Source organism: Cladosporium halotolerans, assembly GCF_011745625.1.
Source record: "Cladosporium halotolerans strain TM138-S3 chromosome Unknown Sca2, whole genome shotgun sequence".
Classification (NCBI taxonomy): domain Eukaryota; kingdom Fungi; phylum Ascomycota; class Dothideomycetes; order Cladosporiales; family Cladosporiaceae; genus Cladosporium; species Cladosporium halotolerans.
Window position 1 is genome coordinate 1,039,720 of NW_027191453.1, and position 21,676 is coordinate 1,061,395.

A 21,676-nucleotide genomic window follows, 5' to 3' on the forward strand; every position below is an offset into this window, starting at 1 on the left:
AGATTGCACTCCCCGGCGACGCGATGGCAGCCGCCGCATGTTTCAGCAGTGCCTACCGCATCTGAACGTAATATTGCCTCCCGCATGTGGCTTGCGGGCTGCAAGCCCACCACATCGCGGCGCGCAGCAACCCCTTGCATTCGACCAGGAGAGCCCGGAAACCCCCACGTCAGCCTGGGTTGGCGCAGACGAGTAGTCCGTAGACCACAGAGCGCTGCGGACGCGGCCACTCGCGCGCGGATGATCAAGTGAGGTTGGCTATTTCGGGCGCTAGCGACGGCGATGCGCGTCCGCCCGCTTTCTTGGCCTCGCCGCCCTCCGTCGAGTCGACGACGATTGACGTCCGCAGGGAGGTCGTCGCCATCCGCTGTATCGAACGTCTCCCACAGCTCCAACCCGCCATGGCCCGCACTGAGGCTTACGCAGCCGCATTCCACGGCTATTCGCGATGATGCATATATTTAGGCCGGCCGCGAGATGCAGCTGCAAACAAAGAGGGTGGCCGGTTCCGCGTCGAGTCTGCCAACTCTGACCTTCCGTTCCGTCCGATATGCTGACCATTGGGGACTTCGATGGCGGCCTTCGATTGCTCAGCCATCACGGTGCCTTCCCCGGACAAAGAAGGAAGCCGGGCAGCATCGTCGCGGGCACCGGCATCCCGCGCTGTCTCCAGTCCGCCCCCAGTCTTCCCCCGATCCCTCCCCAATCCTCTCCTCCCGTCTTCACGCCCGCGGCCCACCAGGTGTGGTGGACCAGACATGCGCAGCCCCACGCTCAGTCTGCAGACGGCTCCGCCACCAAGCGTCTTTTGGACGAGCGACCGATCTGCCGACACCTGTCTTATTTGCCTCCCCAGGCGCATCCAGTCGCTTCTCGAAGCCGCCTCGTCGCCCAGGGGATGGGTGCGGACACCTGCATATCGGTTTCGCTGTCACGTCAGATCCCAGCCTCACCGCTTGTTTGTGTACCCACGCTTGGGCCTTCCATTGCACCATACACGCAGTCGGGGATTATGCAGCGCTGCTTGAGATGCGCGCGTGGTCAACTCCCTACGCCCTCCTGTTCATTGCCACTTGGCTGCACGTGTGAAGACATCCCACGGACGTGTGGGCTGGCCGCCCTATCCACAGCCTTTCTCCATATACACGGCTCAAGTACCTGCTCAAAAGCACTTTCCGACCTCCGCATACGCAGACAATGGATGGATCACGCCTCTCGCTGGCCGGACTTTACGGGTAGCGACAGGAGTGAGCATTCCACCCAGCAGCTATTTCCAAGTCAGCTTTTCGCTGCTTGTGACTGTTCGCGGATCGCCTGAACCGGCATGCCCTCCTTCACGCGCCACGTCGGCGGTTTTTCCGGTCAATTCATCGAAATTGAGGCTTTATGAAGCGACGACCGCGTGGAACAGCACGCCCAAACAATCTTGAAGTAAAGCGCGAGCGATGACCAGTCACCGTGTGACTAGCTTGCGCAATCAATCATCCTGTGCGGCCGGAGCCTGTGACATCTGACAGCAGGGCAAGCATTCCGCTCTCCAGCGAGACCGGCTCACTCAAAACTCGGCGACGGGTTGGTGCTGATATCCGCAGGCGCATTTTCACATGCTCACGAACCCACAGCATCGCGTGGTTTTGTTTGGTCAACTGGGTACGTGGTTTCTTGTGGGCATGCATTTCTCATTATCGAGATGCCGTGGTGTTGAGCTGCACACACCCCATCACGATCTCCGTCGGTGCGACGTGCGCTGTGCCACTCACATGAAGCAGGAACTCGATGATGCCGCAAACCTACCAGACAAAGGCTGCGAACTTCATTCCACAGCACACGTGCCGGCATTCTGTCGCACGTTCTCGATCTTTCATGCCATCGGCGTGGTGTCGCGAACCCCTGGCCGATGCGGTCGTCTGGTATTGCTTGCTACGCCTTCTCAGCAACGTAGGATGACTTGGACTCTGGCCCGCTTTTGCAAGCCCAATGGTTGCATCGAAGGCTCCGGCTGACACTTGCGAAGCAAATCGCCGATAATGCTGCTCCAGCTCAGAGTTTTTCTGCCGTCACCCGTCGACCTTGTGAACTGTAGCGGTCCGCGCAAACTCGGCGAACGTGCTCCCGTGCAGACTGAGAAGCATATGCGCGGCACGCTGCAACCCTGCCATCGCCACTTCAGCCCACATGTCCGGTTCGGAACCGTGTACACAACATCTCCCTGGCAAAGCCGCACCGAGCACGCCACCACACGCACCGATGCCTGGCGACCCTGCACACAAGGTCGCAGGGCTTCGTCTGACGCAAGAAATTCCCCGTCACGCTCGTTAGCGTGCCATCAAGCCGATCAGTAACACTCGAGGTTTTCTCCCCGGGGCACGTCTTTCACCAAAGCAGCCTCTCCTGAAACATACGGCCCAGCCCCTAAAAATATTGCATACCCGCGTAGACCTGTCGTGCGAGCGAGCCCGCATGATGATGCGGCGATCCATCTTCGACTCCGCCGCTCCAGGTCACGGCTCAGCTTACGTGGCGTCAGTAGCGGTGGTGAGGAGGGGCCAAGTCGATTCTAGTCAGGTGCCTTGATCTCCCGCTCGTGTAGCTTGAGCAGAAAAAGGCCCGACTGGTGCGGTAGTGAGTGTGCACGTCTTTGCTCGGGCCGAGGATGGCACGCTGGCGCGAGGCAGCCAAGTTGTGCGCGCGACTGCGTCGGCAGGCACTCCGTTGGTGGCCGCGTGGTGAGAATTTGGGGGCTGTGACTCGAAGTCGCGATCGGTAGCTTACCGATGAGCTGACCACGCACGCAAGTGAGCAGTCCACATGGTCTCTGGTATCTCGTGACGTCTGTCTGATACTTGGTAGACTGCCTCAGGTAGATTGAGCATGTCTTTCGTGCATTTGATCATTATCGTGCAAGGATACTTAGCTGACTTGCATCTGACAGTCAGTTGTAAGAAAGATTCACCATCCTAGCTCATATCGTAAGGCAACTCTCCCAGTTTCTCCCGCAAGATACCCTCAGTCAATCTCCAGCACCGCTCCTGCAACTCCTCGTCCTTCGCCTGCTTACTGATCTCCGTCACTTTCCTGTCCGGCACAATGTACCCTCCATCGATCTTGTCTTTCTCAACATCAAGACTGGTGGCGGCAAACAACGCAGACCGACACCCCTCATCCACAGGGTCCTTCATGAACGGCCTGACAGCCTTCACCCCCAATTTCCCTACCTTTCCATAAGCATCCACCGCCTGCTCCGGCTGATCGGTATTCACACCGCCCGGGTGCGTAGCATTCACAAACGGCGGCCCTCCGGCGCCCTCAAACCCCAACAGCCCCTTCTCCTTCCTCCGCGCAATTGCCCGCACGAGCAAAATTTGCGCCAGCTTCGTTCGCGCGTACAGTTTCATAGGCCCGATCGCGCTGTTGATCTCCGCCAGGTCGCGGAACTCGATGCCCTCGGTGCCCAGGCGGTGGAACTCGCTGCTCATCAGCACGAGGCGCGAGCCCGGCGTGCGCTGCAGCGCGGGCAGCAGGAGCATGGCCAGGTGGTGCTGCGCGAAGACGTTGACCTGCATGTGCGAGTCGAGCCCGTCGAGCGTCTCGGAGTAGTCGCCTACGCCGAGGCCGGCATTGCAGACGAGCCCGTCGAGGGTCGTGAGGGTGCCGGCGAGGTCGCGGGCGACGCGGTCGGTTTGGTGCAGGTCTTCGAGGTCGATTTGGATGGGGTGCAATTTGGAGGTGTCGCCGTATTTGGCGAGGTTTTCTTGCGCTTCGGATAGGTGCTCTTCTTTTTTGCCGAGGAGGTAGAGTTTGGAGGGATTGTGTTGGAGGATGTGCGCGCAGATACCGTAGCCTATGCCTGCGCTGCCTCCGGTGACGATGTAGGTCTTGCCCGTGAGGTCGGGAATGTCCTTATTAGGATCGAATGTGTTGTTGCCGAACATCTTGAAGAATCGATTGATAGGAACAGGAACACTGTTGAGCGGGAGCTGTGTAGACAGAGCTAGCTGAGACAGACTGCTGTATTGATGAAAAGACCAAAGCTCTCCATGATACCTCCAGAAGCGATGACACCTCGATGATACATCTGTTTATTGCCAATGCGATGCGACCATCCTGACGTCAAGACAAACATTTCATGTGAATGGAGTGGCGATCATTCGCGAACACATTCGTGCGAGCCTAGAGATAGGCACGAAGATTGATCAAAGATGGGACTTTGCTGCGATCGCAATGAACATTTAAGAAGCACCCCTACATTCACTTACTACATACTTTTTGCTTCCAGAGATGAGTGATGTTATTATTGCACTGTTGTCGTCGTTGACGATCACCTCAGACCAGGCACGGGCCGACGGGGACCCTTGCAATGACGCCCCGCAGCCGAAGTGCATCACTCGTCGCCGCGTTGGCGAAGTCGGCCGATTCCTCGAAAACATCTTAGCGAGCAACGCAAGGACAACATGGCCAAGGCAAATTGGGACGACAGCTGGGCTGTTTGGGCCTTCTCGCCTAGCATATCTGCCATTGTCGTCACCCTGCTTGTCAGCTTGTCTCTCCCAATTCTGCTTCACTACTACCTATACCGGAAATCTGTACCCAAACAGCTCCCTACAATCCTTCTCCTCGGGCCTAGTGGAGGAGGAAAGACCTCGCTATTGACTTCGGTATGTGAGCGCCCAGTCAATTTTCGAGCCGAATGATCGCGTAGCAGCTAACACGGCACCCAGTTCTCCAACGGCGAGCCCTCTGTGACACACACCAGCCAAGCACCCCAAACCGCCCTCTGCCAGCTCCCGACGGGCTATAACTCCTACGAAGATCGCTTCCGCAGCGAGAACGACAACGCGCCGCGCAACCGGCCGAAATTCCTCATCCTCGACACCCCCGGCCACGGCAAACTGCGGCATCATGCCGTTAACGCGCTCAAGACCTCGACGGCGCTGAAAGGCCTGGTCTTCGTTGTCGACAGCGCTGCTGTCAGCTCTGCGGCGGGGCTGACGGAGGCTGCGGAGTACCTGCACGACGTGCTGTTGCTGCTGCAGAAGAAGCACACGCAGGGCAAGACATCGAAGACTGAGGCGACGTCCGTGCTGGTCGCGGCGAACAAGCAGGATGTGTTCACTTCGCTTCCGGCGGGGATCTTGAAGACTCGGCTGGAAGAGGAGATTGCGAAAGTGCGGACAACGAGGAGCAAGGGTTTGATGGACAGTGGAGTCGGAATGGAGGACGATGCGGGCGGAGTGGACGAGGAGCAGAATTGGCTAGGAGAGTATGGGTCTAGCCGGTTTGACTTTGCGCAGATGGAAGAGCATGGTATTGAGGTTAGGATTGCTGGTGGAAACGTGAAGGGTGATGGCGCGCAGAAGGGCGATGTGAGGGAATGGTGGGTTTGGGTTGGGGATAACTTGTAATTAATTGCACGGCAACATTTTCCCCTCTTGCCGTTTCAATCCTAGTCGGCGAACATCGACGACGATATCAGGACACCTGTTGGATGCGTCGCGTATGTTGGAACACTCAATGCTCTGTAAGTGATATGAGAGTGCTAGCGATATCTGATGTTAACCTGGTACCAAGTTCTAGAACGATAACCATTTTCAATTTAATTTTGGCTATGGACAGGTTGCGAGAAGCACTATACATTCTGTGGGAGCGGATCTGACAAAAAAATTGCACTCCAATATCGGATAGTGAGATCAAGCGTGCGTCTTCTGGATATGATCAACAGCCTCCAGCACTGTAATAAAGTCAGCTCTATTATCCTCAAAAAGCGAACGAACAAATACTAACAGTAACCCACGAACACCTTTGGGTTCTCCGTGGCCGGGAAGTGGCCCACACCTTTCATAGCCTGGTGCTTTCCGCCAGGGATCTTGTCGCAGGTCGCCTGGCCCATCTCCGGGGTGTTGCTCCAGTCATACTCGCCAGTAAGCATATAAACAGGGCATTTCTTGGTGTCGATACTAGACATTCGTGATCTTCCGTCCCATCCACCGAAGTACATGTCCAAATCTCCGTGGAAGATGCCGTAGGCTTGCGCGGAATACAAATGCCAAACGAGCTGGCGGTTTACGAGTGGAGCAGTTGGGGACATCATCTAGAATATATAAGCGGAGTCCAACCTTGATGTGAGGTGTGGCTCGAGGTGTGAACGTGAGGCTTACTCCGTAAATCCACTCAGGGTTGAATAGTGATTGGTTGTGGTGTGGCGTCTGATCGTACCACTGCCTCTTCATGTCGAGGAAGTCACTCCCCTGCAGTGGGATGGTACCGATGCAGCCAACCTCGTCTGCACGGATGGCGCAGGCCAGCGAGATTTGGCCCGCCATCGAGGCACCGCAGACGATAGGGTTCTTCAGTCCGAGCTTTTTGATCATCGCAGCAATGCAACCAACATAGGCATCTTCGTTATTGGTGTGACTGCCTGGGTTGTGGCCTTCGTACTAAGGCAAAGAATCAGTCTCTAGACCGATATCAATCCCTACTGCACTTACAGGGAACGATCTTCCATGAGCCGGTAGATCAAACGCCGTCATGTGCAACTTCTGACGAGCACGAGGATCGTTCATGACACTTGACGAATTAGCATAGGGTTCAAGTGGAGATTGGACCAGAAAGCTTACCCGTGATATTGACGGCTGTCACTTCCGGCAGTATGGAGGAAAATAATCTCCTGGTTGCCTTCTCCAGACTGCTCATAGAAGACCTTGCACTTGCCCCACATTGGCGATTTGACGTAGACATAGCGGCCGACGATGCAGTCGTCCTCAGGCTCATCTTGCTGTTCTTCTGGTGTCGGTCCAGCGAAAGAATCGTGCAACAACTCCAGGACGCGGCGCCAGACGTGTGTCCAGCGGGCGAAGGCGTCCTACGAATGGTATTAGCTGCAAAAGTTCAGAAAAGGTAAGGATTCTCTCAGCGCACGTGATTTCCTTGGACTTCAATGCCCTCTTGCTTAATGTTCATACCAAACATCTGTTTGACATCCGGGTCAGCCATCCTGTTCTCCCATCTTCGGATAGACAATCGTCTTACACCCCTGCGATGTCAGATTAGCCTAGGTTCTACCACAATTTCGAGTTTTACTTACCAGTAGCTCTGGTATGGCATGACGGGGGTTTGCTTGAAAAACTCCTGCCATTGTTCGGGCAGCGCAGAAAGCGTGAACTCGGCGTCAGATGCGCTTCCAGTCCGGATGTTGATCTTGCCCTTGGCAACGGTAGTCAAGATAGTGTTGTTGCTGCCGGCACCCTTGATACCAAAGGTCGACTGATCCGTGATCGCATCGCTGTTGACGAAAGCCGACAGTTGCTTGTCACTTTGGGCAGCCTTGTTGGCCTTCTCAATGGCTCCTGAGAGCTGAGAGGGCAGGTCCGCCCATGGGTGGTTGCTGGAAGAGTCGGTCATGGCTCCGTCTGAGGTCTTCTGACGTTTTGGGCGAGGCATCTTTCAAGAAAGGCGGGTTCAATGCTTCACTTATAGAGCTCTGCTGATCTCGATAGGCAATTGGTACCTTGGAGCAGGTGACTGAGGGGCGCGGGTGGAGAGGGGAAACCGCAAGAGCTCAAACCCGGCCATTGGTGTCTTTTTGTACCTACCGTCATTTACACTTCGGATCTTCCCTGATCTGTCGAACAATGCGTGTGCAATGGGGTATACTTGGAGCTGTAGGCTCAGTCGCCAGAGCTTGGCCCACCTGAGGCAGGTCAAATGCGGGGGAGGTGTTGCTCAGGGCTTCGCTATACAGATCCACGACCGTCGGCGGGGGGGCGAATCACGGCAACACGGAAATGGCTGTCTGGGCGAGAACTTCGATCGACCGACTCCGTGGAGCAGCAAGTTGCACTTGTTATTCCCGGGAATCGGGGCAGTTCGATGAAGTCCAAAGCTGACAACGTCCTTCACGTCATGTGGGGAATTCGGTGCCCCGCACGACAACATGCTCGGTTGTATGAGAGGGCCTGGAACTCGGCTATTGATTGAGCATAGCAATACCGTCGTAAGAGCCAGCTTCTCTCAGTTGGCCGCTAGAAAGATTGCACACAACCAAAGTACCGTCACACTGGCGAGAGCAACGAAACGCAGGAAAACGACTGACACTACAACCACCACGATGGCTCCCAACTTACCACTCAAGGTATGTGATGTGTTTCAATTAGCTGCTCGAAATTTGCCTCAACTTGTCACTAAACACGATTATAGCTCAACAACCCCGACTTGTTCAAAGACAAGTCCTATGTTGGCGGCGACTGGGTCGAGGCTAAGTCCGGCAAACGCTTTGATGTCTACGGTATGTATATATCCATATCACACATAAAAGTTGTTCACTAACAACATCAGACCCTGGCAATGGCAAGGTCTGGGCAACAGCACCAGACAACGTCGCTGAAGACACCGACGCGGCTGTGAAGGCAGCACACGAAGCATTCCAGACGTTCCGCAAAGTCAACCCACGCACCCGCGCTCAATGCCTGCTGAAATGGGACGCATTGATCCGTGAGAACCGCGATGATCTCGCCAACATCGTCACCTACGAGACTGGAAAGCCTCTTTTTGAGGCCCAGGGCGAGCTCGACTATGCCCTCGGTTTCACTTGGTGGTTTGCGGGCGAGGCCGAGCGCGTGCAGGGAACCGTACAGACGCCGGCCGCACCCAACAGGCGAGTCTTCACTGTCAAGCAGCCTATCGGTGTTGCTGTTGCACTTGTTCCCTGGAATTTTCCTATCGCCATGATCTTGCGCAAGGCTGGTGCGGCACTGGCGGCGGGCTGCACCATGATCGTCAAGCCCTCGCCCGAGACACCCTTCTCTGTACTCGCTCTCGCGCACCTGGCCGAGAAAGCCGGCTTCGCGAAGGGCGTCTTCAGCGTTCTCACGACAAGCCTGGACAACACTCCCGGTCTCAGCGAAGCCCTCTGCCGCCACCCACTCGTGAAGAAGGTCACCTTCACCGGCAGCACGCGCGTAGGCAAGCTGGTGGCGAAGATCTGCTCCGACGGCCTGAAGAAGTGCACGCTGGAGCTGGGCGGCAACTGCCCGTTCCTGGTCTTCGACGATGCCGACCTCGATCAGGCCGCCACGCAGCTCATGGCGCTTAAGTGGCGGCACGCCGGCCAGGCTTGTATCACCGCCAACCGCGTGTACGTGCAGAAGGGCGTGTACGACAAGTTTGCAGAAATCCTCGCGCAAAAGACGAAGGAGCTTGTCGTCGGCCACGGCGGCGACTCGAAGACAACTATGGGCCCTGTGACGACGGAGCGTAGTCTTGACAAGGCGCTCGCGCAGGTCGAGGACGCGAAGAAGCATGGTGGCAAGCTTGTACTTGGTGGCAACAAGCTGCAAGGTTCCAAGGGCTACGATGGCTACTTCTTCGAGCCGACGATCATCACTGGTGCTAACGACCAGATGCTGATCGCCAGGGAGGAGACCTTCGCTCCTGTGATGGCACTGTTCCCCTTCGACACGGAAGAGGAAGCCGTACGAATGGCTAACGACACCAGCATGGGTCTTGCGAGCTGTAAGCCGATTGCAAACCGCTACAAGTGAGGGTATGAAGGAAATACTGACCGAATGACAGACTACTTCACAAAGAACATCGACCGCACCTGGCGACTGCTCGAAAACCTCGAAGCTGGCATGATCGGCATGAACACAGGCAACGCATCGGCGGCTGAGTCGCCCTTCGGAGGTATCAAGGAGTCTGGCTACGGCAAGGAATCTGGCAAGGACGTGGCTGTTGCTGAGTATATGGTGAGTTTCACCCTGTCGCAAATGTGCGGGTCTTCTTTTGCTAACGAATCTTGCGCAGATTACCAAGACTGGCACCCTCACACTGGCGGATCACTACTGATCTTGTCGCCTTCCAAGAATTGACAAGTTAGCGTGGAACGTGTATCGTAGCTAAGCAGAATGATAATATGAAAAGCTTGCTGCATTTGAGGCTCAACAAGAATGAATTCTCCGTCACGACGTCCTAACATCATTTCATATATGCCACGACATGCTTCAAATATCGATCTCACCATTGCACATGCCCTCGATGTCCTCAAGCTTGCTGCTCACAGTGGTTAAGTTCTCGCAGCCATTTTCCTTAACCACAATATCGTCCTCGATCCTAACACCACCGACGCTCCAGTAGCGGTCCAACACGCTCTCGTCAATGACATCCTTCCACACGCCGTCTTTGAGCTCCTGGCGCAGCGGGAACTCTCTGAAATAAATACCAGGCTCGTTGGTAATGACTGCATTGACAGGCAGCTTCCCACGCACACGCAGGTACGACAAGTACGGGTTCGGATCAGCATAGTCAGCATTTCCTCCGCAGTCATGCGTGTCCATTCCCAGATAGTGTCCGAGGCCGTGCGGGAAGAAGCGTGTTGTGACCTTGCTGTCGAGGATCTGCTCGACGGACAGGCTCTGCTTGAAAATACCGAGCTCGCGCAGACCCGCGGCGGCGATGCTGTGCGCGCGCATGTGCACGTCCTCCCACATGACACCGGCCTTGATCATGCCCATGCACTCTGTCTGCATCTTCAATACCAGCTCGTAGACCTCGCGGCTCTCCTTGGTGAAGCGGCCGTTGAGCGGGAAGGTACGGGTGATGTCGGCGCAGTAGCAGTTGTATTCGGAGCCCGCGTCGAGCAGCATGTTAAGCTTCTGGTCGAGCGGCAGGTCGTTGTGGACGTAGTGCAGGGTGCTGGCGTTGGTGCCTGCGGCGCAGATGCAGCCGTAGGCCATCTCCTTGCAACCGTTGGCGTGGCAGTGCATGACAAAAACGGCGTTGAGCTCCCGCTCATTGGACGCGGCGTGGACGGAGGCTTGGACTTGCTTGTGTGCGTAGGAAGAGACGATGTTGGCGTGGCGAATCATGGCGATTTCGTGCTCGTCCTTGACCACGCGGCACTGCTCGATGGCACGGCGGGCCCATTCGAAGTCGACGTTGGGCTGCAGGTGCTTGACGCTATCGGTGTGAAAGATGGTGAGGTCTGAGCGGTCTTTGATCACCATGAGGGTCTCGTCCGTCTTCTTGAGCATTTCTTGAACGGATTTTCCAGACTTGAGCTCATCAGTCGTGAGTGCATGGTCGATGTCGTATTTCTCCAGCGCTTCCTTGGGGAGCAGCGGCATGCCAGCCCACATCACATACTCAGGGTCGACCGGAGGGATCCAGAGAGTAGACTTGTCAGAGGCGATATCGTAGGCAAAGCTACAATCTGGAAGCTCGCACCCGGTGAGGTAGTAAAAGTGACGGCGTTGTCTGGCAAGTCACCGTCAGTACCAACAATCTCTTATCTTAGTTGTACGAAAATCTCGACTACGTTCAAACGACGATGAACGTACCTGAAATGCGCTTCCGTGTCGTCATCCTACACTCTCAATCAGTACATTTCGGAGGGCCATCAAACTAATGTAAAAGGAATACCTCATTCTCCTTCAGCGCCTGTCCCTCGAGATAGATAACGCCGCTCTTAGGCCCGCCGTTCTGAGCGAGCCATTCCGCAACGCGACGGCAATGCGCTTTGGCAGGGTATTTACCAGCAGGCGGCGCAGGCAAGTTGGGGTTCGCAATCTGTTTGGCCATTTTACAAAATTATCGAACGTTACGTCGTCTGTCGTGCCTTGCTATTGCAGTCTCGAAGTTCAAAGAGTCAGTGTGCGGTTCCGAGCCGCGGCTAAGCGCGCTGAGGTATGGAGCATCGTCTGATGGAACGACGAGATGTAACCATACTTTATAAGCCGCTCTCAGGAACTTGAGCCGCACTTCAAATTGATGGATTGATCTTTCAGTATGGATACTGTACGGTGGTATCTTGGATTATCTCGTTGGTATTTACACATGTTGGAAAGCCCCGAGCTAAATATCATGCTTTACAAAAACCCGGCCATGGAACGCCGGTGCCGTATCCTGAACGCCTTTGCATGCAACTACGTGAACCGTGATATGCTCTGTAGCGAGCCTTGAAGGCAAGTTTGCCGCAGAGAGGAAGGCGCCACACGTCAAACGCTTAGTCCTTCCAGCGGTTCATGAATCTCCTCATGTCGCCATCCGGGCCGGGAAGAGGAGAAGCCTGTCAATGGGTCAACAAGTGTTCAGAGCTTTTTTGCGATACTTCTGATACTTACAGTGTTCTCCATGCTGTCAGCGCTGAAAGTCTGGGAAGCAGTCTCGGTCTTCGTGACAGACGGAGTCGGCAAGAAGGTGGTGGCGACCTTGTAGGCGCTGGTCGGGTACAGCGGCTTGGTCTCCTTCTTGGTGATCTTGGTCGGCGGTACAGACTGCATTGGCGCATACCTCATCAGGCCGGTCTGCGACGCGAGCGGAATGCCAGAGTTAGGGTTGGCAGCGTTGGCGGGAGAGCCTGCATCTGCGTTGTTCGCGGTCTGGTCCTGGTTCTCAGGCACAGCAGTGCCAGCGTTTTTGGCGGCGGTAACGTATTGTGGAGCAGTCGTTCCGGTCATGCCAGAGAGCGAGAAGCGTTTTGAGTATGTGATCACTTGACCGCCCTCAGTCGCGACCGACATCATCTTGAAGTAGCTGTGCGAATGATCAGTATGGGCGAGATCCAGCCTTCGGTGAAAGTAAAGGAGATACTCACAAACCATTTTGAACCTCATCAGCCATGGTAGAGGAGATCGTAAACTTGGTTGAAGTCGCACTGCCAAACGCAGTCGACTCGCCAGCGGTGATGGGCAGCTAGACGCGAGCTGGTCAGCAGCACATTCTACACCATGAGACCGCCAAATTTTTCTTTTAGAACCCTTGTACCACCCACGCGACATCCTCCCTCCCTCCTCTTGCAGGCATGACTTACCGAGTCCGTGTCCGTGTTACCGCCGACGATCAATTGCAGCGTGAAGGACTTCAGCTCTGAGATCTTAGGCGCCTCTCCATCATCCTTCCATTCCACAGTGACCGAGCCAGAAGTGCCAGAAATCGGATTCGAGGAGCCAGCTGCTGGTGAAGTGATCTGGGGCATAGCGAAAGCGCCAGCCGCGAAGGCGGCCGCGATGAGCGTTGAGCGGACCATGGCTAGGGGTTGTAGGTGCGCGCGTGGGCGCTGAGGACGTGGCGTCTGGCGATGGTAATGCGACTAGGCGCGAGCGAGTGTGGGAGTGCGGTCAGGGTCGTTTGTCGTGTGTTTGCTGATTTGGGGTGGTTGGCGGGCAGGTGGGCAGCGTGTTGTGAAGGTGGTCCAGGCGCATGAATCCACGCAATCGCCCTGGGGAGGCGATTCCTTGGCCCGCTGAGCCCGCTGGAGACCCGCTGAATTGGGCCTCCAAGACTCTCTAGTGCGCGAAAGGGTCTTGCGCGATGCATAAATAGCTACGCTAGACTTGACCTAAATGTATGGGTATGGAAGGCTAGAATGCGAGCTTGGTATTGCTTCATCACTAGGTATCGGTCTTTTTTCGCGTCGATGGCACTTTGAATCGCTGAGCAATTGCTGAACATCCTTCAGGCACGGCCCCGCACGCTCAGATTCCTTGGATGGACATCGGAGATTATGACCGTGAGAACCACAATTGAACGGATGACTGGTATTACTCATGTGCTTATTACTTCGCGAATATGCGATTCGATCCACTTTTCTCCTAGTGCAATCGCTCTACAAGCTTAGTAAATCGCCCTCGCCTTCTCCAAGCCCATCCCTGCCATCATTGACCTGGCGCATTGGTTGAATAGTTCCCAATGGCTGGTTCGCATTCACTGTGTAGCTGTTAGGGTTGGGGCTTGCAAACCCATCATCGTTTAACCTCAAAGCAGCCATCTGCTGCGGCCCGCCGACCGAAGCAAAGTATGCATCGGCCTCGCTGAGAACGTCACCGTTGTGAGCGCCTGCACCCGCCGCACCAGGAACCGCTGCGATGCCGTCGACCACGCCGTTTTGGGCCGAGAAAGCTTTCGCGTGCTGGGCCGCCTGCCAGGATGGCAACTGCTCCTTCTGCAGAGCTGGGCTTTCCTGCAGTTTCCGTGGTCGCGCCGAACGGAAGACGGTGTGGACGGGCTTGAGGTAGACGGTCGCGAGAGTGCCGACAACGAGACACATCTCTTCGAGCGTAAGGGGATCCAGTTTCTCCGACTCTGCAGTGATAGGTGGTTTCTCCCCCATGACCACCTGCTTCGCCGCCGTAGGGTTCGAAGACAAGAGTCGCCAGTACATGTAGCCTCTGTCGCGCAGGTCAGGGTTATCGGTGTCTTCGGTGGCCCACTTAAGGACCTTGGGAACCAGCTCTGAGCCCTTCGTCGGTCGCTGGATGAAAAGCTTGACTGTTGCCGTGAGTAGGGCAAGCTGAACATCATGAGTCTCATCTTGCCACGTGTCGAGGAAGTCCTCCAGCAAGACCTCAGAATTGTCGATGCGATCCGCATACTGCCCGATGACCCAAATCATGGCGGCCTTGGCTTCAGGTTCGTCCAGAGAGTCAAGGTTCTCGCATAGCGTTGAAATGATGCTCTCGTACTGGTTCGGGTATTTGCGGAAAATGTTTTTGATCACAACCGTCGCCTCTTGCACAATGTAGCTGACTTTCGTCGCTACAAGCTCGAGCAGGGTCGTAATGCAGAGCTTCGCTGCCGGCTCAATCTTGATAGCCAGCTTACCGATCGCACGCACAGATTTCCGGACGAAGTGTACGTCAATTTCTGTGGCGTACTCTCGCAGTTCTGCCAGGACCTCTTTAATGTTGTTGGCCGTCGCGAGCATGAAGATGAGTTCCAGCTTTGTCACTTTGACGTAAATTGGATCGTTGTACTTGCAAAAGAAGACTCGGATATCATTCTTCAGCACTTCGGGTCTCCTCTGTAAGATGAGAAGAGCGTTGCGCAAAGCCAGGTACTGAATCTCTGGGCCCTTGGACAACAGAGTCACCAATGGCGGCGAAAGCTTTGCGCAAAGGCCACTGATCGTCTTTTCGCTGTCGATGTAATTCATGAGGTATAGGACCACGCGTATGCAGGTGAGCACCACAGCGCTGTTTGTGTGCGATAACCGCGGCGTGATGCGCTCGGCGAGGAATGCTGCTTCGGACGTGTCGTGAGGTACGTAGGATGTCAATGCTTCCAGAATGTAGGTTTGGCCCCATCTGTACTAAGTTAGAATGATCATGATACCATTCTCTCGCTAACGAGGCCAACTTACTCTGAACAATCCGGAAGAATCTGTACAATCTTGCTTGCGCTGGTGTAATCGATAGTGAGTTTGATGGTCTCGCTTCGTTCCCAGATATCCATTAACGCAGCAAGTGCGCTGCTGACGACGGTGGGGTTCTCGTCTCTCAACATCAAGTTCAGTCTATCGATAAGATCGCTCGCTTCGACCATCGTTCGGTCATGATCGTACAGCTTCGCGACAGTGAAGGCCGCAGTTTTCCTCACGTAGGGATCAGAGTCCTTGAGTAGCTTCTTGAGCGGAACAACTGTTGCCTCGACGAACTGACGGACGTGAATGTATGATATTGTTCGAAGCGCAAGTGCACGAGTCAGCGGGTTGGAGTCGAGAAGGTCCTGTTGCAGAGTTGGCAGCGCTTTGAGAGCGAGATCAGGCTTCATCCGCGCATAATTGACGAGATACAGGTAGCACCTGGAACGTTGGCTCGTTAGCGAACAAAATTTCCCAGCCAACATTCGAGCTACATGGATTTCTCAATCGAACCAAGAAAGAGCAATGTTCACTCACATCTTCTTGATCTCAACGCTCTCAATCTCCATGCACCCGATGATATCGGGAAACAGCGCAACCATATCATTGTTGCTCATGGTCATATTCGCAACTATCTTCTTCAGCGCAATCTTCTTCCCCAGAAACGTCTTGTCCTTCTTTGTAGCCGGTTGGATGAGCTCCGCGCGCAGCTCCGCGACTTTGCCCTGTTGTGCGCGAGTCCATAGTAAGCTTCTGTACGCGAGAGGGGCAGACGGTGCATAGGCGTGAACGGAGTATTCGTATGCTATGTGCGGTAGGAACATCCCGGCATGGATAGATTGGACGGGTGCATGTGTGGACGTACTCTTGCGAAGAGCTTCGCATCCTGCCCGGAAGAGCTCATGGTGCCTGTGTATATTCTTTCGCCCTACGGTCCCACCACCAGCTCATGCGGCTGCCGCCGCACTGATATGGCTTCACGCCCTTGGCTCCCCCTGTTGTCCAATGAGCGGCGGGGGTAGTGGGCGTAGATTGCGGGTGGGATCTCGTGATGCGTCGGTGCGGGGATAGGAGGGGAGTGGCGGTCTTGGTGGGCTGGAGGGAATGTGAAATATATGTTCCGGCGAGGATCGCAAATGTGTACGGTTCGGGAGTCTGCAGGCTCACGCCCGGACGTGAGCCGAATGTTCGCTGCGTCTGGGGAAGGCGGGCGGAGTTGTTAGTGAGCTTTAAAATGGGCCGGTCTGACGAAGGGAGATCCCCGCCAAGCGCGACGTCCTTCACCAGGCTGAGCTGTCACCATCTACAAGGTAGCACTCTCGTAAGGGAGTTGTAGCCTCGACACATACACACGCACGCACGATGGCCGCACCCCCTCCACCACCGCAATGGGTCCTTGACCTCAACTCTACCCCTCCCAGCAAATCGCGCTCCGGCGCCTTCGCCGATCCGCCAGGCTTCACATCCGCAACCGCCGTACAACAATCCAAAGGCGCCAAGGGAGCAAAAGCAACGACCGCCCGCGCAAAGCCCTCGCAAGAAGAGATGGACACCTTGAAGCTCAAGAAGGCTTGGGAAGTTGCGCTCGCGCCCGCCAAACAACTTCCCATGAACGCTATCGGCATGTACATGTCGGGCAACTCGCTGCAGATGTTCAGCATCATGATGGTGTTCATGCTGTTCAAGGCACCCATTCAGGCGCTCATGAACATCAATCAGACTTTTGTGCGCTTCGAAACAGAAAGTAAGAAGCAGGAGTTGCTCATGGTGAAGATTGCGTTCGTTGGATGCAATCTGCTTGCGCTAGCGTTGGGAACGTGGAAGGTGAACCAGATGGGGCTTTTACCGTAAGTCAACGTTTCTCCCGCTTGAGAGTATTAGTACTGATAATCATGGTCAGGACTACGAGATCAGACTGGCTTGCATGGGAGGTTCCGAGGGAGCCTCTGGAAAGAGCTTATTTTGTTCCGTCTTGAGGGGCAAGCAACATGCCATAGAGTGCCAAATCCAGGCCTTGCTAATCAAAATAATCATTGTGAGCTACAAAGCGATTATTGAGAGTAGATGGGTCAATCAGCCTTGAAAAAGATAACCCAATTCGTAGCACGCACGAGCTCGCAAGAAGCGATGAATGTGTCTCTTGATGTATGTCTCGTTTCATTTGAGAAAGGAAATGCACGTCAGCTGGTATCTATTACATATGTACAAAGCAGCTCCCGGCTGCAGTAGCACCCGTATGTCACCATCAAGCTGTGTACGTCTAGTTCGCCTGGGTCTTAGGCGTGTGGGTGTCGCGCTCAAAGTATGCCCACTGGCCCTCGGTGGGCTTCTCCTCAAGGTCCTCCCACCTATTGAATGGGTCAGCTCATTGCTAAGTCACAAAAACGTTGATCACATGGTTGCACGTACACCTTACTCTTGGCCAGAGTCTCAACAAGCTCATTCTCGCCTTGCGCCACCTGGATGATCTCCTCGATCAGACCAGATGAAATCTGGTTCTCGATGTCTGTGATCTGCTCCAGCGAGAGGGCGGGCTCGGGCTCGATACGGGGGATCTTCGCATTCTCTGCCCGCAAATCTTTTGCCATGTGCTTGTCCATGTCCTTCTTCTGCTCCTCGTGTCCGGGGCCCTCCATAAAAGGCTTCTTGGGCACGTACTCGTCGTCCCACTCCGCAGTCGCCATGCCCTCAAGAGCCTGTGGCTTCCAGACAATGTTGAAAGCCTTCTCGCCGGAGGGGGTAGAGATAGGGATCTTGCGGAAAGCCTCGGGGTGCTCATCGACAATCTTCTGAATGCGGCTTTGCCATTCCTCCAGACCGGCGGGCTTGACAGACTCAATGACGCTCAGGCGGTGCTTCGTGAGAGCCTCAGTGGACTGACGGTAGACGCTGTGCTCGGGGAAGAACTTGAGCTTCTCCAGGGTGTTGTTGTAGACATAGAGCAATGTCGAGCGCGGGCTGGCGTGGGTGAAGAGGCCTGTGAGACCGGTGGGCGCGCCGGGCTCCAGGAATTGCGCCTTGGGCACAGAGGCGAGAAGTCGAAGAGCGGGCCTCATGATTGTGGTGTGTGGGTAGAGACAATGGCTAGTTGTGGTCGCGCGCGCAGTCGGAGGCGTTACCTATGCTCGGAACGTTCAATCAATGTCGTAGTCAGCGCCAAGCACGAGGCTCTCTCTGGAGGCACCTCCCAGGAGCAACGGGCAGACAGCGGAGGCTTCCGCGCCCAGGCCCCATCTCGCCATCCCCCTACGCTTGCGAGTAGAAGTGCATATGCGCGGGCAAGGACGACGGCACAACTTCACACATCTCTTCCTCGCTCGCAGCATATTTACTTCACTTACAAGTCGACCGGTGTCGCTCGCTACCACCCCTCTTGCTCGCCGCCCGCAGGCAGCTTGAGCAGATCTGCGCTATCCACGCCCGTCCCCCACCCATCATCCTGAAGGCCACGCAAGCACGCGAACACGCGCCCATTGCGATATCTCTGTAACCAGCACCGGGCTTTTGCCCAATCGACCAAGCGACCATGCGGTTACAATCTCTATTCTCGCTCGCCTTGCCACTACTATCGTCAGTCGCATCGGCGCAGCAAAATAATGGCCGAACAGAACATCCCGCCGACTCCCTTATCGCTCCTCAACGACAACGGCGAGATGCGCCTGCAGGAGGTGCTATGGATGGCCACGATGGCAAAACAAAGACAGACGGCGGGGCTGGCGCGGGGACCATCTTCAATGGCATGACTGTGCCCCCTTCGCCAGAAATTCCAGGAGACGCCTTGAAGGATACCATCAAATCTGGCTACTGGCTTGTGGAATTCTTTAGCCCATACTGCGGGCATTGTAAGAAGTTCGCACCCACATGGCAAACGCTTTACGAGTTTTATTACACAGATGACCCTGTACCGCAGACGCAGGGCAAGGAGAACGATCTGAACAGTTTCACGAAATACTACGACTACCACTTCGCTAAGGTGGATTGCGTCGCAAATGGAGATGCGTGCGCGGAGATGGAGATCAACTCCTTCCCCACGATTGTGCTGTTCAAGAACGGCGAGAAGGTCACCTCTCACACTGGCGCACAAAATCTGGCATTCATGAGCACATGGGTTGAGGAGACACTTGAGTCAATCAAGCCTGGAAGCAGAGTGAAGGGTGGTCCTAAACTTCCGAAGGTTGGAGACCACACTGTCGACAAGCCCATGAAGGAGCCCGCAGCTCTCGAGAAGGCAGCGGCTCCTGCGACTACCACGTCCAGCAAGTCCCTAGTTAAGGCTACAAAGATCGCAAAGCCCATTCCTAACCCTGCTGGTAAAAGTCAGGACTTGACCGCAGAGAGCTTCCAGCGGTTGGTGACTATGACGCACGATCCGTGGTTCATCAAGTTCTATGCTCCCTGGTGTCCTCACTGCCAGGCTCTCGCGCCCAACTGGCAGGGCATGGCCCGAAAGATGGAGGGACAGGTCAATATTGGAGAGGTCAATTGCGATATCGAGAGGAGGCTCTGTCGTGACGTTAAGGTCAAGGGATACCCCACCATTTTGTTCTTCAGAGGAGGCGAGCGCATTGAGTACGACGGTCTCCGCGGCCTGGGAGATCTCATCAAGTTTGCTCAGAGGACTATGGCGGTCGAGGAGGGTGTGCGCGATGTGACGGCCGCTGAATTCGAGGAGCTTGAAGAGAAGGAAGAAGTCATCTTCCTGTACTGCTACGACGCGGCCACCACCTCCGAGGACTTCACCGCTCTCGAGCGCCTGGTCATGTCCCTCATCGGGCACGCTAAGCTGGTCAAGACCTCCGATCCCGCTCTATCGCAACGCTTCAAGATCAGCACCTGGCCCCGCCTGCTCGTTAGCCGCGACGGAAAGCCCTCGTATTACGAGGCTCTTTCTCCTCAAGCCATGCGGGACTACCGCCGCGTCTTGGGCTGGATGCAGTCAGTCTGGCTTCCGATTGTCCCTGAGTTGACTGCCTCGAATGCCCGCGAGATTATGGACGGCAAGCTCGTCGTGCTGGGCATCCTTTCCCGCGACCGTCCTGAGGAGTTCATCAGCGCTAAGCGCGAAATCAAGAACGCTGCTCTCGAATGGATTGACAAGCAGACTCAATCTTTCCAGCTCGCAAGGCAAGAGCTCAGGGACGCTAAGCAGCTCCGCATTGAGGAGGCCGAAGACCGCAACAACGAGCGCGCATTGAGATCTGCTAAGGGTATTCGCATCGACATGAACGACATTGAGCGCAGGGAGGTTGGCTTTGCATGGGTTGACGGCGTTTTCTGGGAACGCTGGATCAGAACTACCTACGGCATTTCCATTCGCGACGGCGAGCGCGTCGTGATCAACGAAGAGGATCACAAACGCTACTGGGACAACACGGTGACCGGCAACGCGATTGTGCCGTCAAGAACCTCCATCTTGGAGACCCTTTCACGCATCGTCTCGAACCCGACAAACCTCCCTCCCAAATCTACGACAACGCCTCTCGGACACTTGTGGTGGGTCATTAGGGGTGGCTTCCTCTCGCATCCGATTATGAGCGCTGTCATCCTTCTTATCGTCTTCGTCATCGGTGGCATGTACGCACGAAGATCCGTTAGTAAGGCCGGCGGATACATCAAGCTTGGAGAGAAGGGCGGTCCAATGGACGGTCTACTTGGTGGAAACAGTGGGGTGCAAAGTCAGGGCAAGGTTGATTAGGCTGCTCTACAACATCTAATACTGGGTTGACAATCGGCGTTCTGTGGCGGGGAAACTTATCTTGTATGCATAGAAACTGGAGTGTTCATGCGTGTTGTCGTTGTCAAAGCGTATTCGAGCGAATATGAGTCTGTTCTACGTTCCGACCAGTCCCCACCACTCTCAAGGATCGCTGCACCAGCCTCCGTCGACAACATAGCTGCTCCCCGTCACAGCGCTCGCCTCGTCACTAGCCAGGAAGACAATCACCTTCGCCACCTCCTCCGGCATCAGATCCCTCTTCAGGCTCTGCGCCCCCATCACCTCCGCGCGATACTCCGGCGTCAGCACCTCCTTCACCTGCCTCTCCGTCGCGATCGCGCCAGGCATCACGCTATTAACGCGAATGCCCCAAGGCCCAAACTCCTTGCTGTGCGTGCGTGTCAGGCCCATGATCGCCGCTTTGATCGTCGTGTAGGCCGGCAGGCCGACGGCAGGGATGCGCCAGGTGATGGAGCCCATGTTGACGATGCTGCCGCGGCCGGCGGCGCGCATGGCGGGCACAAACGCTTGCGTCAGGAAGAACATGTGCCGCAGGTTGACGTTCATGTTGAAGTCCCAGGCCTCGGGCGTCATGGACATGGTGTCTTTGCGCGCTAGTGAGCCGGCCGTCGCGGCGTTGTTGATTAGGATGTCGACTAGTTTGTGCTCATCAAGGATCTGCTGCGCGAGTGTCTGGAGTCTGGGTAGGTCGGAGACGTCGCATTGGTGGAAGATCGGTGTTGGGAAGGGTTGCTTGCCGGCGGCGACGGCTTCGTTGGAGAGAGTGGAGAGGCTTTTGAGCAGGCTGGTGGCGGAGGGCTCGGAGATGT

General features: G+C 55.6%; 11 protein-coding genes across 11 annotated transcripts in view; 4 read left to right on the forward strand and 7 right to left on the reverse strand.

The window, feature by feature from the left end:
• Window positions 1-2,957: 2,957 nt before the first annotated feature.
• WHR41_00879 (uncharacterized protein) lies at window positions 2,958-3,932 on the reverse strand (the record flags this gene model as incomplete). The annotated part of the gene is made up of 1 exon (XM_069369485.1): window positions 2,958-3,932. One exon carries the CDS (start codon window positions 3,930-3,932, stop codon window positions 2,958-2,960), a length of 975 nt encoding a protein of 324 aa, XP_069233462.1.
• Window positions 3,933-4,283: 351 nt separating this feature from the next.
• WHR41_00880 (uncharacterized protein) lies at window positions 4,284-5,691 on the forward strand. The gene is made up of 2 exons (XM_069369486.1): window positions 4,284-4,655; window positions 4,719-5,691. Exons 1-2 carry the CDS (start codon window positions 4,452-4,454, stop codon window positions 5,400-5,402), a joined length of 888 nt encoding a protein of 295 aa, XP_069233822.1. The 5' UTR covers window positions 4,284-4,451; the 3' UTR covers window positions 5,403-5,691.
• WHR41_00881 (uncharacterized protein) lies at window positions 5,569-7,398 on the reverse strand (the record flags this gene model as incomplete). The annotated part of the gene is made up of 7 exons (XM_069369487.1): window positions 5,569-5,728; window positions 5,782-6,088; window positions 6,156-6,434; window positions 6,486-6,564; window positions 6,615-6,859; window positions 6,916-7,030; window positions 7,082-7,398. The coding sequence occupies 7 exons, from the start codon at window positions 7,396-7,398 to the stop codon at window positions 5,688-5,690; spliced, it is 1,383 nt and encodes a 460-aa protein (XP_069233823.1). The 3' UTR covers window positions 5,569-5,687.
• A 424-nt stretch (window positions 7,399-7,822) lies between these two features.
• WHR41_00882 (uncharacterized protein) lies at window positions 7,823-9,969 on the forward strand. Its single transcript, XM_069369488.1, has 5 exons — window positions 7,823-8,128; window positions 8,194-8,281; window positions 8,332-9,507; window positions 9,568-9,740; window positions 9,799-9,969. Exons 1-5 carry the CDS (start codon window positions 7,931-7,933, stop codon window positions 9,838-9,840), a joined length of 1,677 nt encoding a protein of 558 aa, XP_069233820.1. The 5' UTR covers window positions 7,823-7,930; the 3' UTR covers window positions 9,841-9,969.
• Window positions 9,925-11,628, reverse strand: WHR41_00883 (uncharacterized protein). The gene is made up of 3 exons (XM_069369489.1): window positions 11,413-11,628; window positions 11,331-11,356; window positions 9,925-11,247 (listed from the first exon to the last, which is right to left on the reverse strand). Exons 1-3 carry the CDS (start codon window positions 11,569-11,571, stop codon window positions 9,996-9,998), a joined length of 1,437 nt encoding a protein of 478 aa, XP_069233821.1. The 5' UTR covers window positions 11,572-11,628; the 3' UTR covers window positions 9,925-9,995.
• A 137-nt stretch (window positions 11,629-11,765) lies between these two features.
• Window positions 11,766-13,161, reverse strand: WHR41_00884 (uncharacterized protein). The gene is made up of 4 exons (XM_069369490.1): window positions 12,803-13,161; window positions 12,587-12,684; window positions 12,114-12,525; window positions 11,766-12,058 (listed from the first exon to the last, which is right to left on the reverse strand). Exons 1-4 carry the CDS (start codon window positions 13,016-13,018, stop codon window positions 11,996-11,998), a joined length of 789 nt encoding a protein of 262 aa, XP_069233818.1. The 5' UTR covers window positions 13,019-13,161; the 3' UTR covers window positions 11,766-11,995.
• A 332-nt stretch (window positions 13,162-13,493) lies between these two features.
• Window positions 13,494-16,332, reverse strand: WHR41_00885 (uncharacterized protein). Its single transcript, XM_069369491.1, has 4 exons — window positions 15,996-16,332; window positions 15,668-15,855; window positions 15,131-15,571; window positions 13,494-15,074 (listed from the first exon to the last, which is right to left on the reverse strand). The coding sequence occupies exons 1-4, from the start codon at window positions 16,032-16,034 to the stop codon at window positions 13,598-13,600; spliced, it is 2,145 nt and encodes a 714-aa protein (XP_069233819.1). The 5' UTR covers window positions 16,035-16,332; the 3' UTR covers window positions 13,494-13,597.
• WHR41_00886 (uncharacterized protein) lies at window positions 16,296-17,390 on the forward strand. Its single transcript, XM_069369492.1, has 2 exons — window positions 16,296-16,977; window positions 17,031-17,390. Exons 1-2 carry the CDS (start codon window positions 16,493-16,495, stop codon window positions 17,104-17,106), a joined length of 561 nt encoding a protein of 186 aa, XP_069233816.1. The 5' UTR covers window positions 16,296-16,492; the 3' UTR covers window positions 17,107-17,390.
• On the reverse strand, window positions 17,263-18,268 carry WHR41_00887 (uncharacterized protein). The gene is made up of 2 exons (XM_069369493.1): window positions 17,540-18,268; window positions 17,263-17,478 (listed from the first exon to the last, which is right to left on the reverse strand). Exons 1-2 carry the CDS (start codon window positions 18,184-18,186, stop codon window positions 17,391-17,393), a joined length of 735 nt encoding a protein of 244 aa, XP_069233817.1. The 5' UTR covers window positions 18,187-18,268; the 3' UTR covers window positions 17,263-17,390.
• A 388-nt stretch (window positions 18,269-18,656) lies between these two features.
• On the forward strand, window positions 18,657-20,825 carry WHR41_00888 (uncharacterized protein; the record flags this gene model as incomplete). The annotated part of the gene is made up of 1 exon (XM_069369494.1): window positions 18,657-20,825. The coding sequence occupies one exon, from the start codon at window positions 18,657-18,659 to the stop codon at window positions 20,823-20,825; it is 2,169 nt and encodes a 722-aa protein (XP_069233824.1).
• A 162-nt stretch (window positions 20,826-20,987) lies between these two features.
• WHR41_00889 (uncharacterized protein) overlaps window positions 20,988-21,676 on the reverse strand; it is a gene marked incomplete at both ends in the record, with an annotated part of 827 nt that continues 138 nt past the window's right edge. The window contains one exon of the mRNA XM_069369495.1: window positions 20,988-21,665. Within this exon, the coding sequence (XP_069233825.1) occupies window positions 20,988-21,665 (678 nt within the window). The remainder of the gene's footprint in view (window positions 21,666-21,676) is intronic.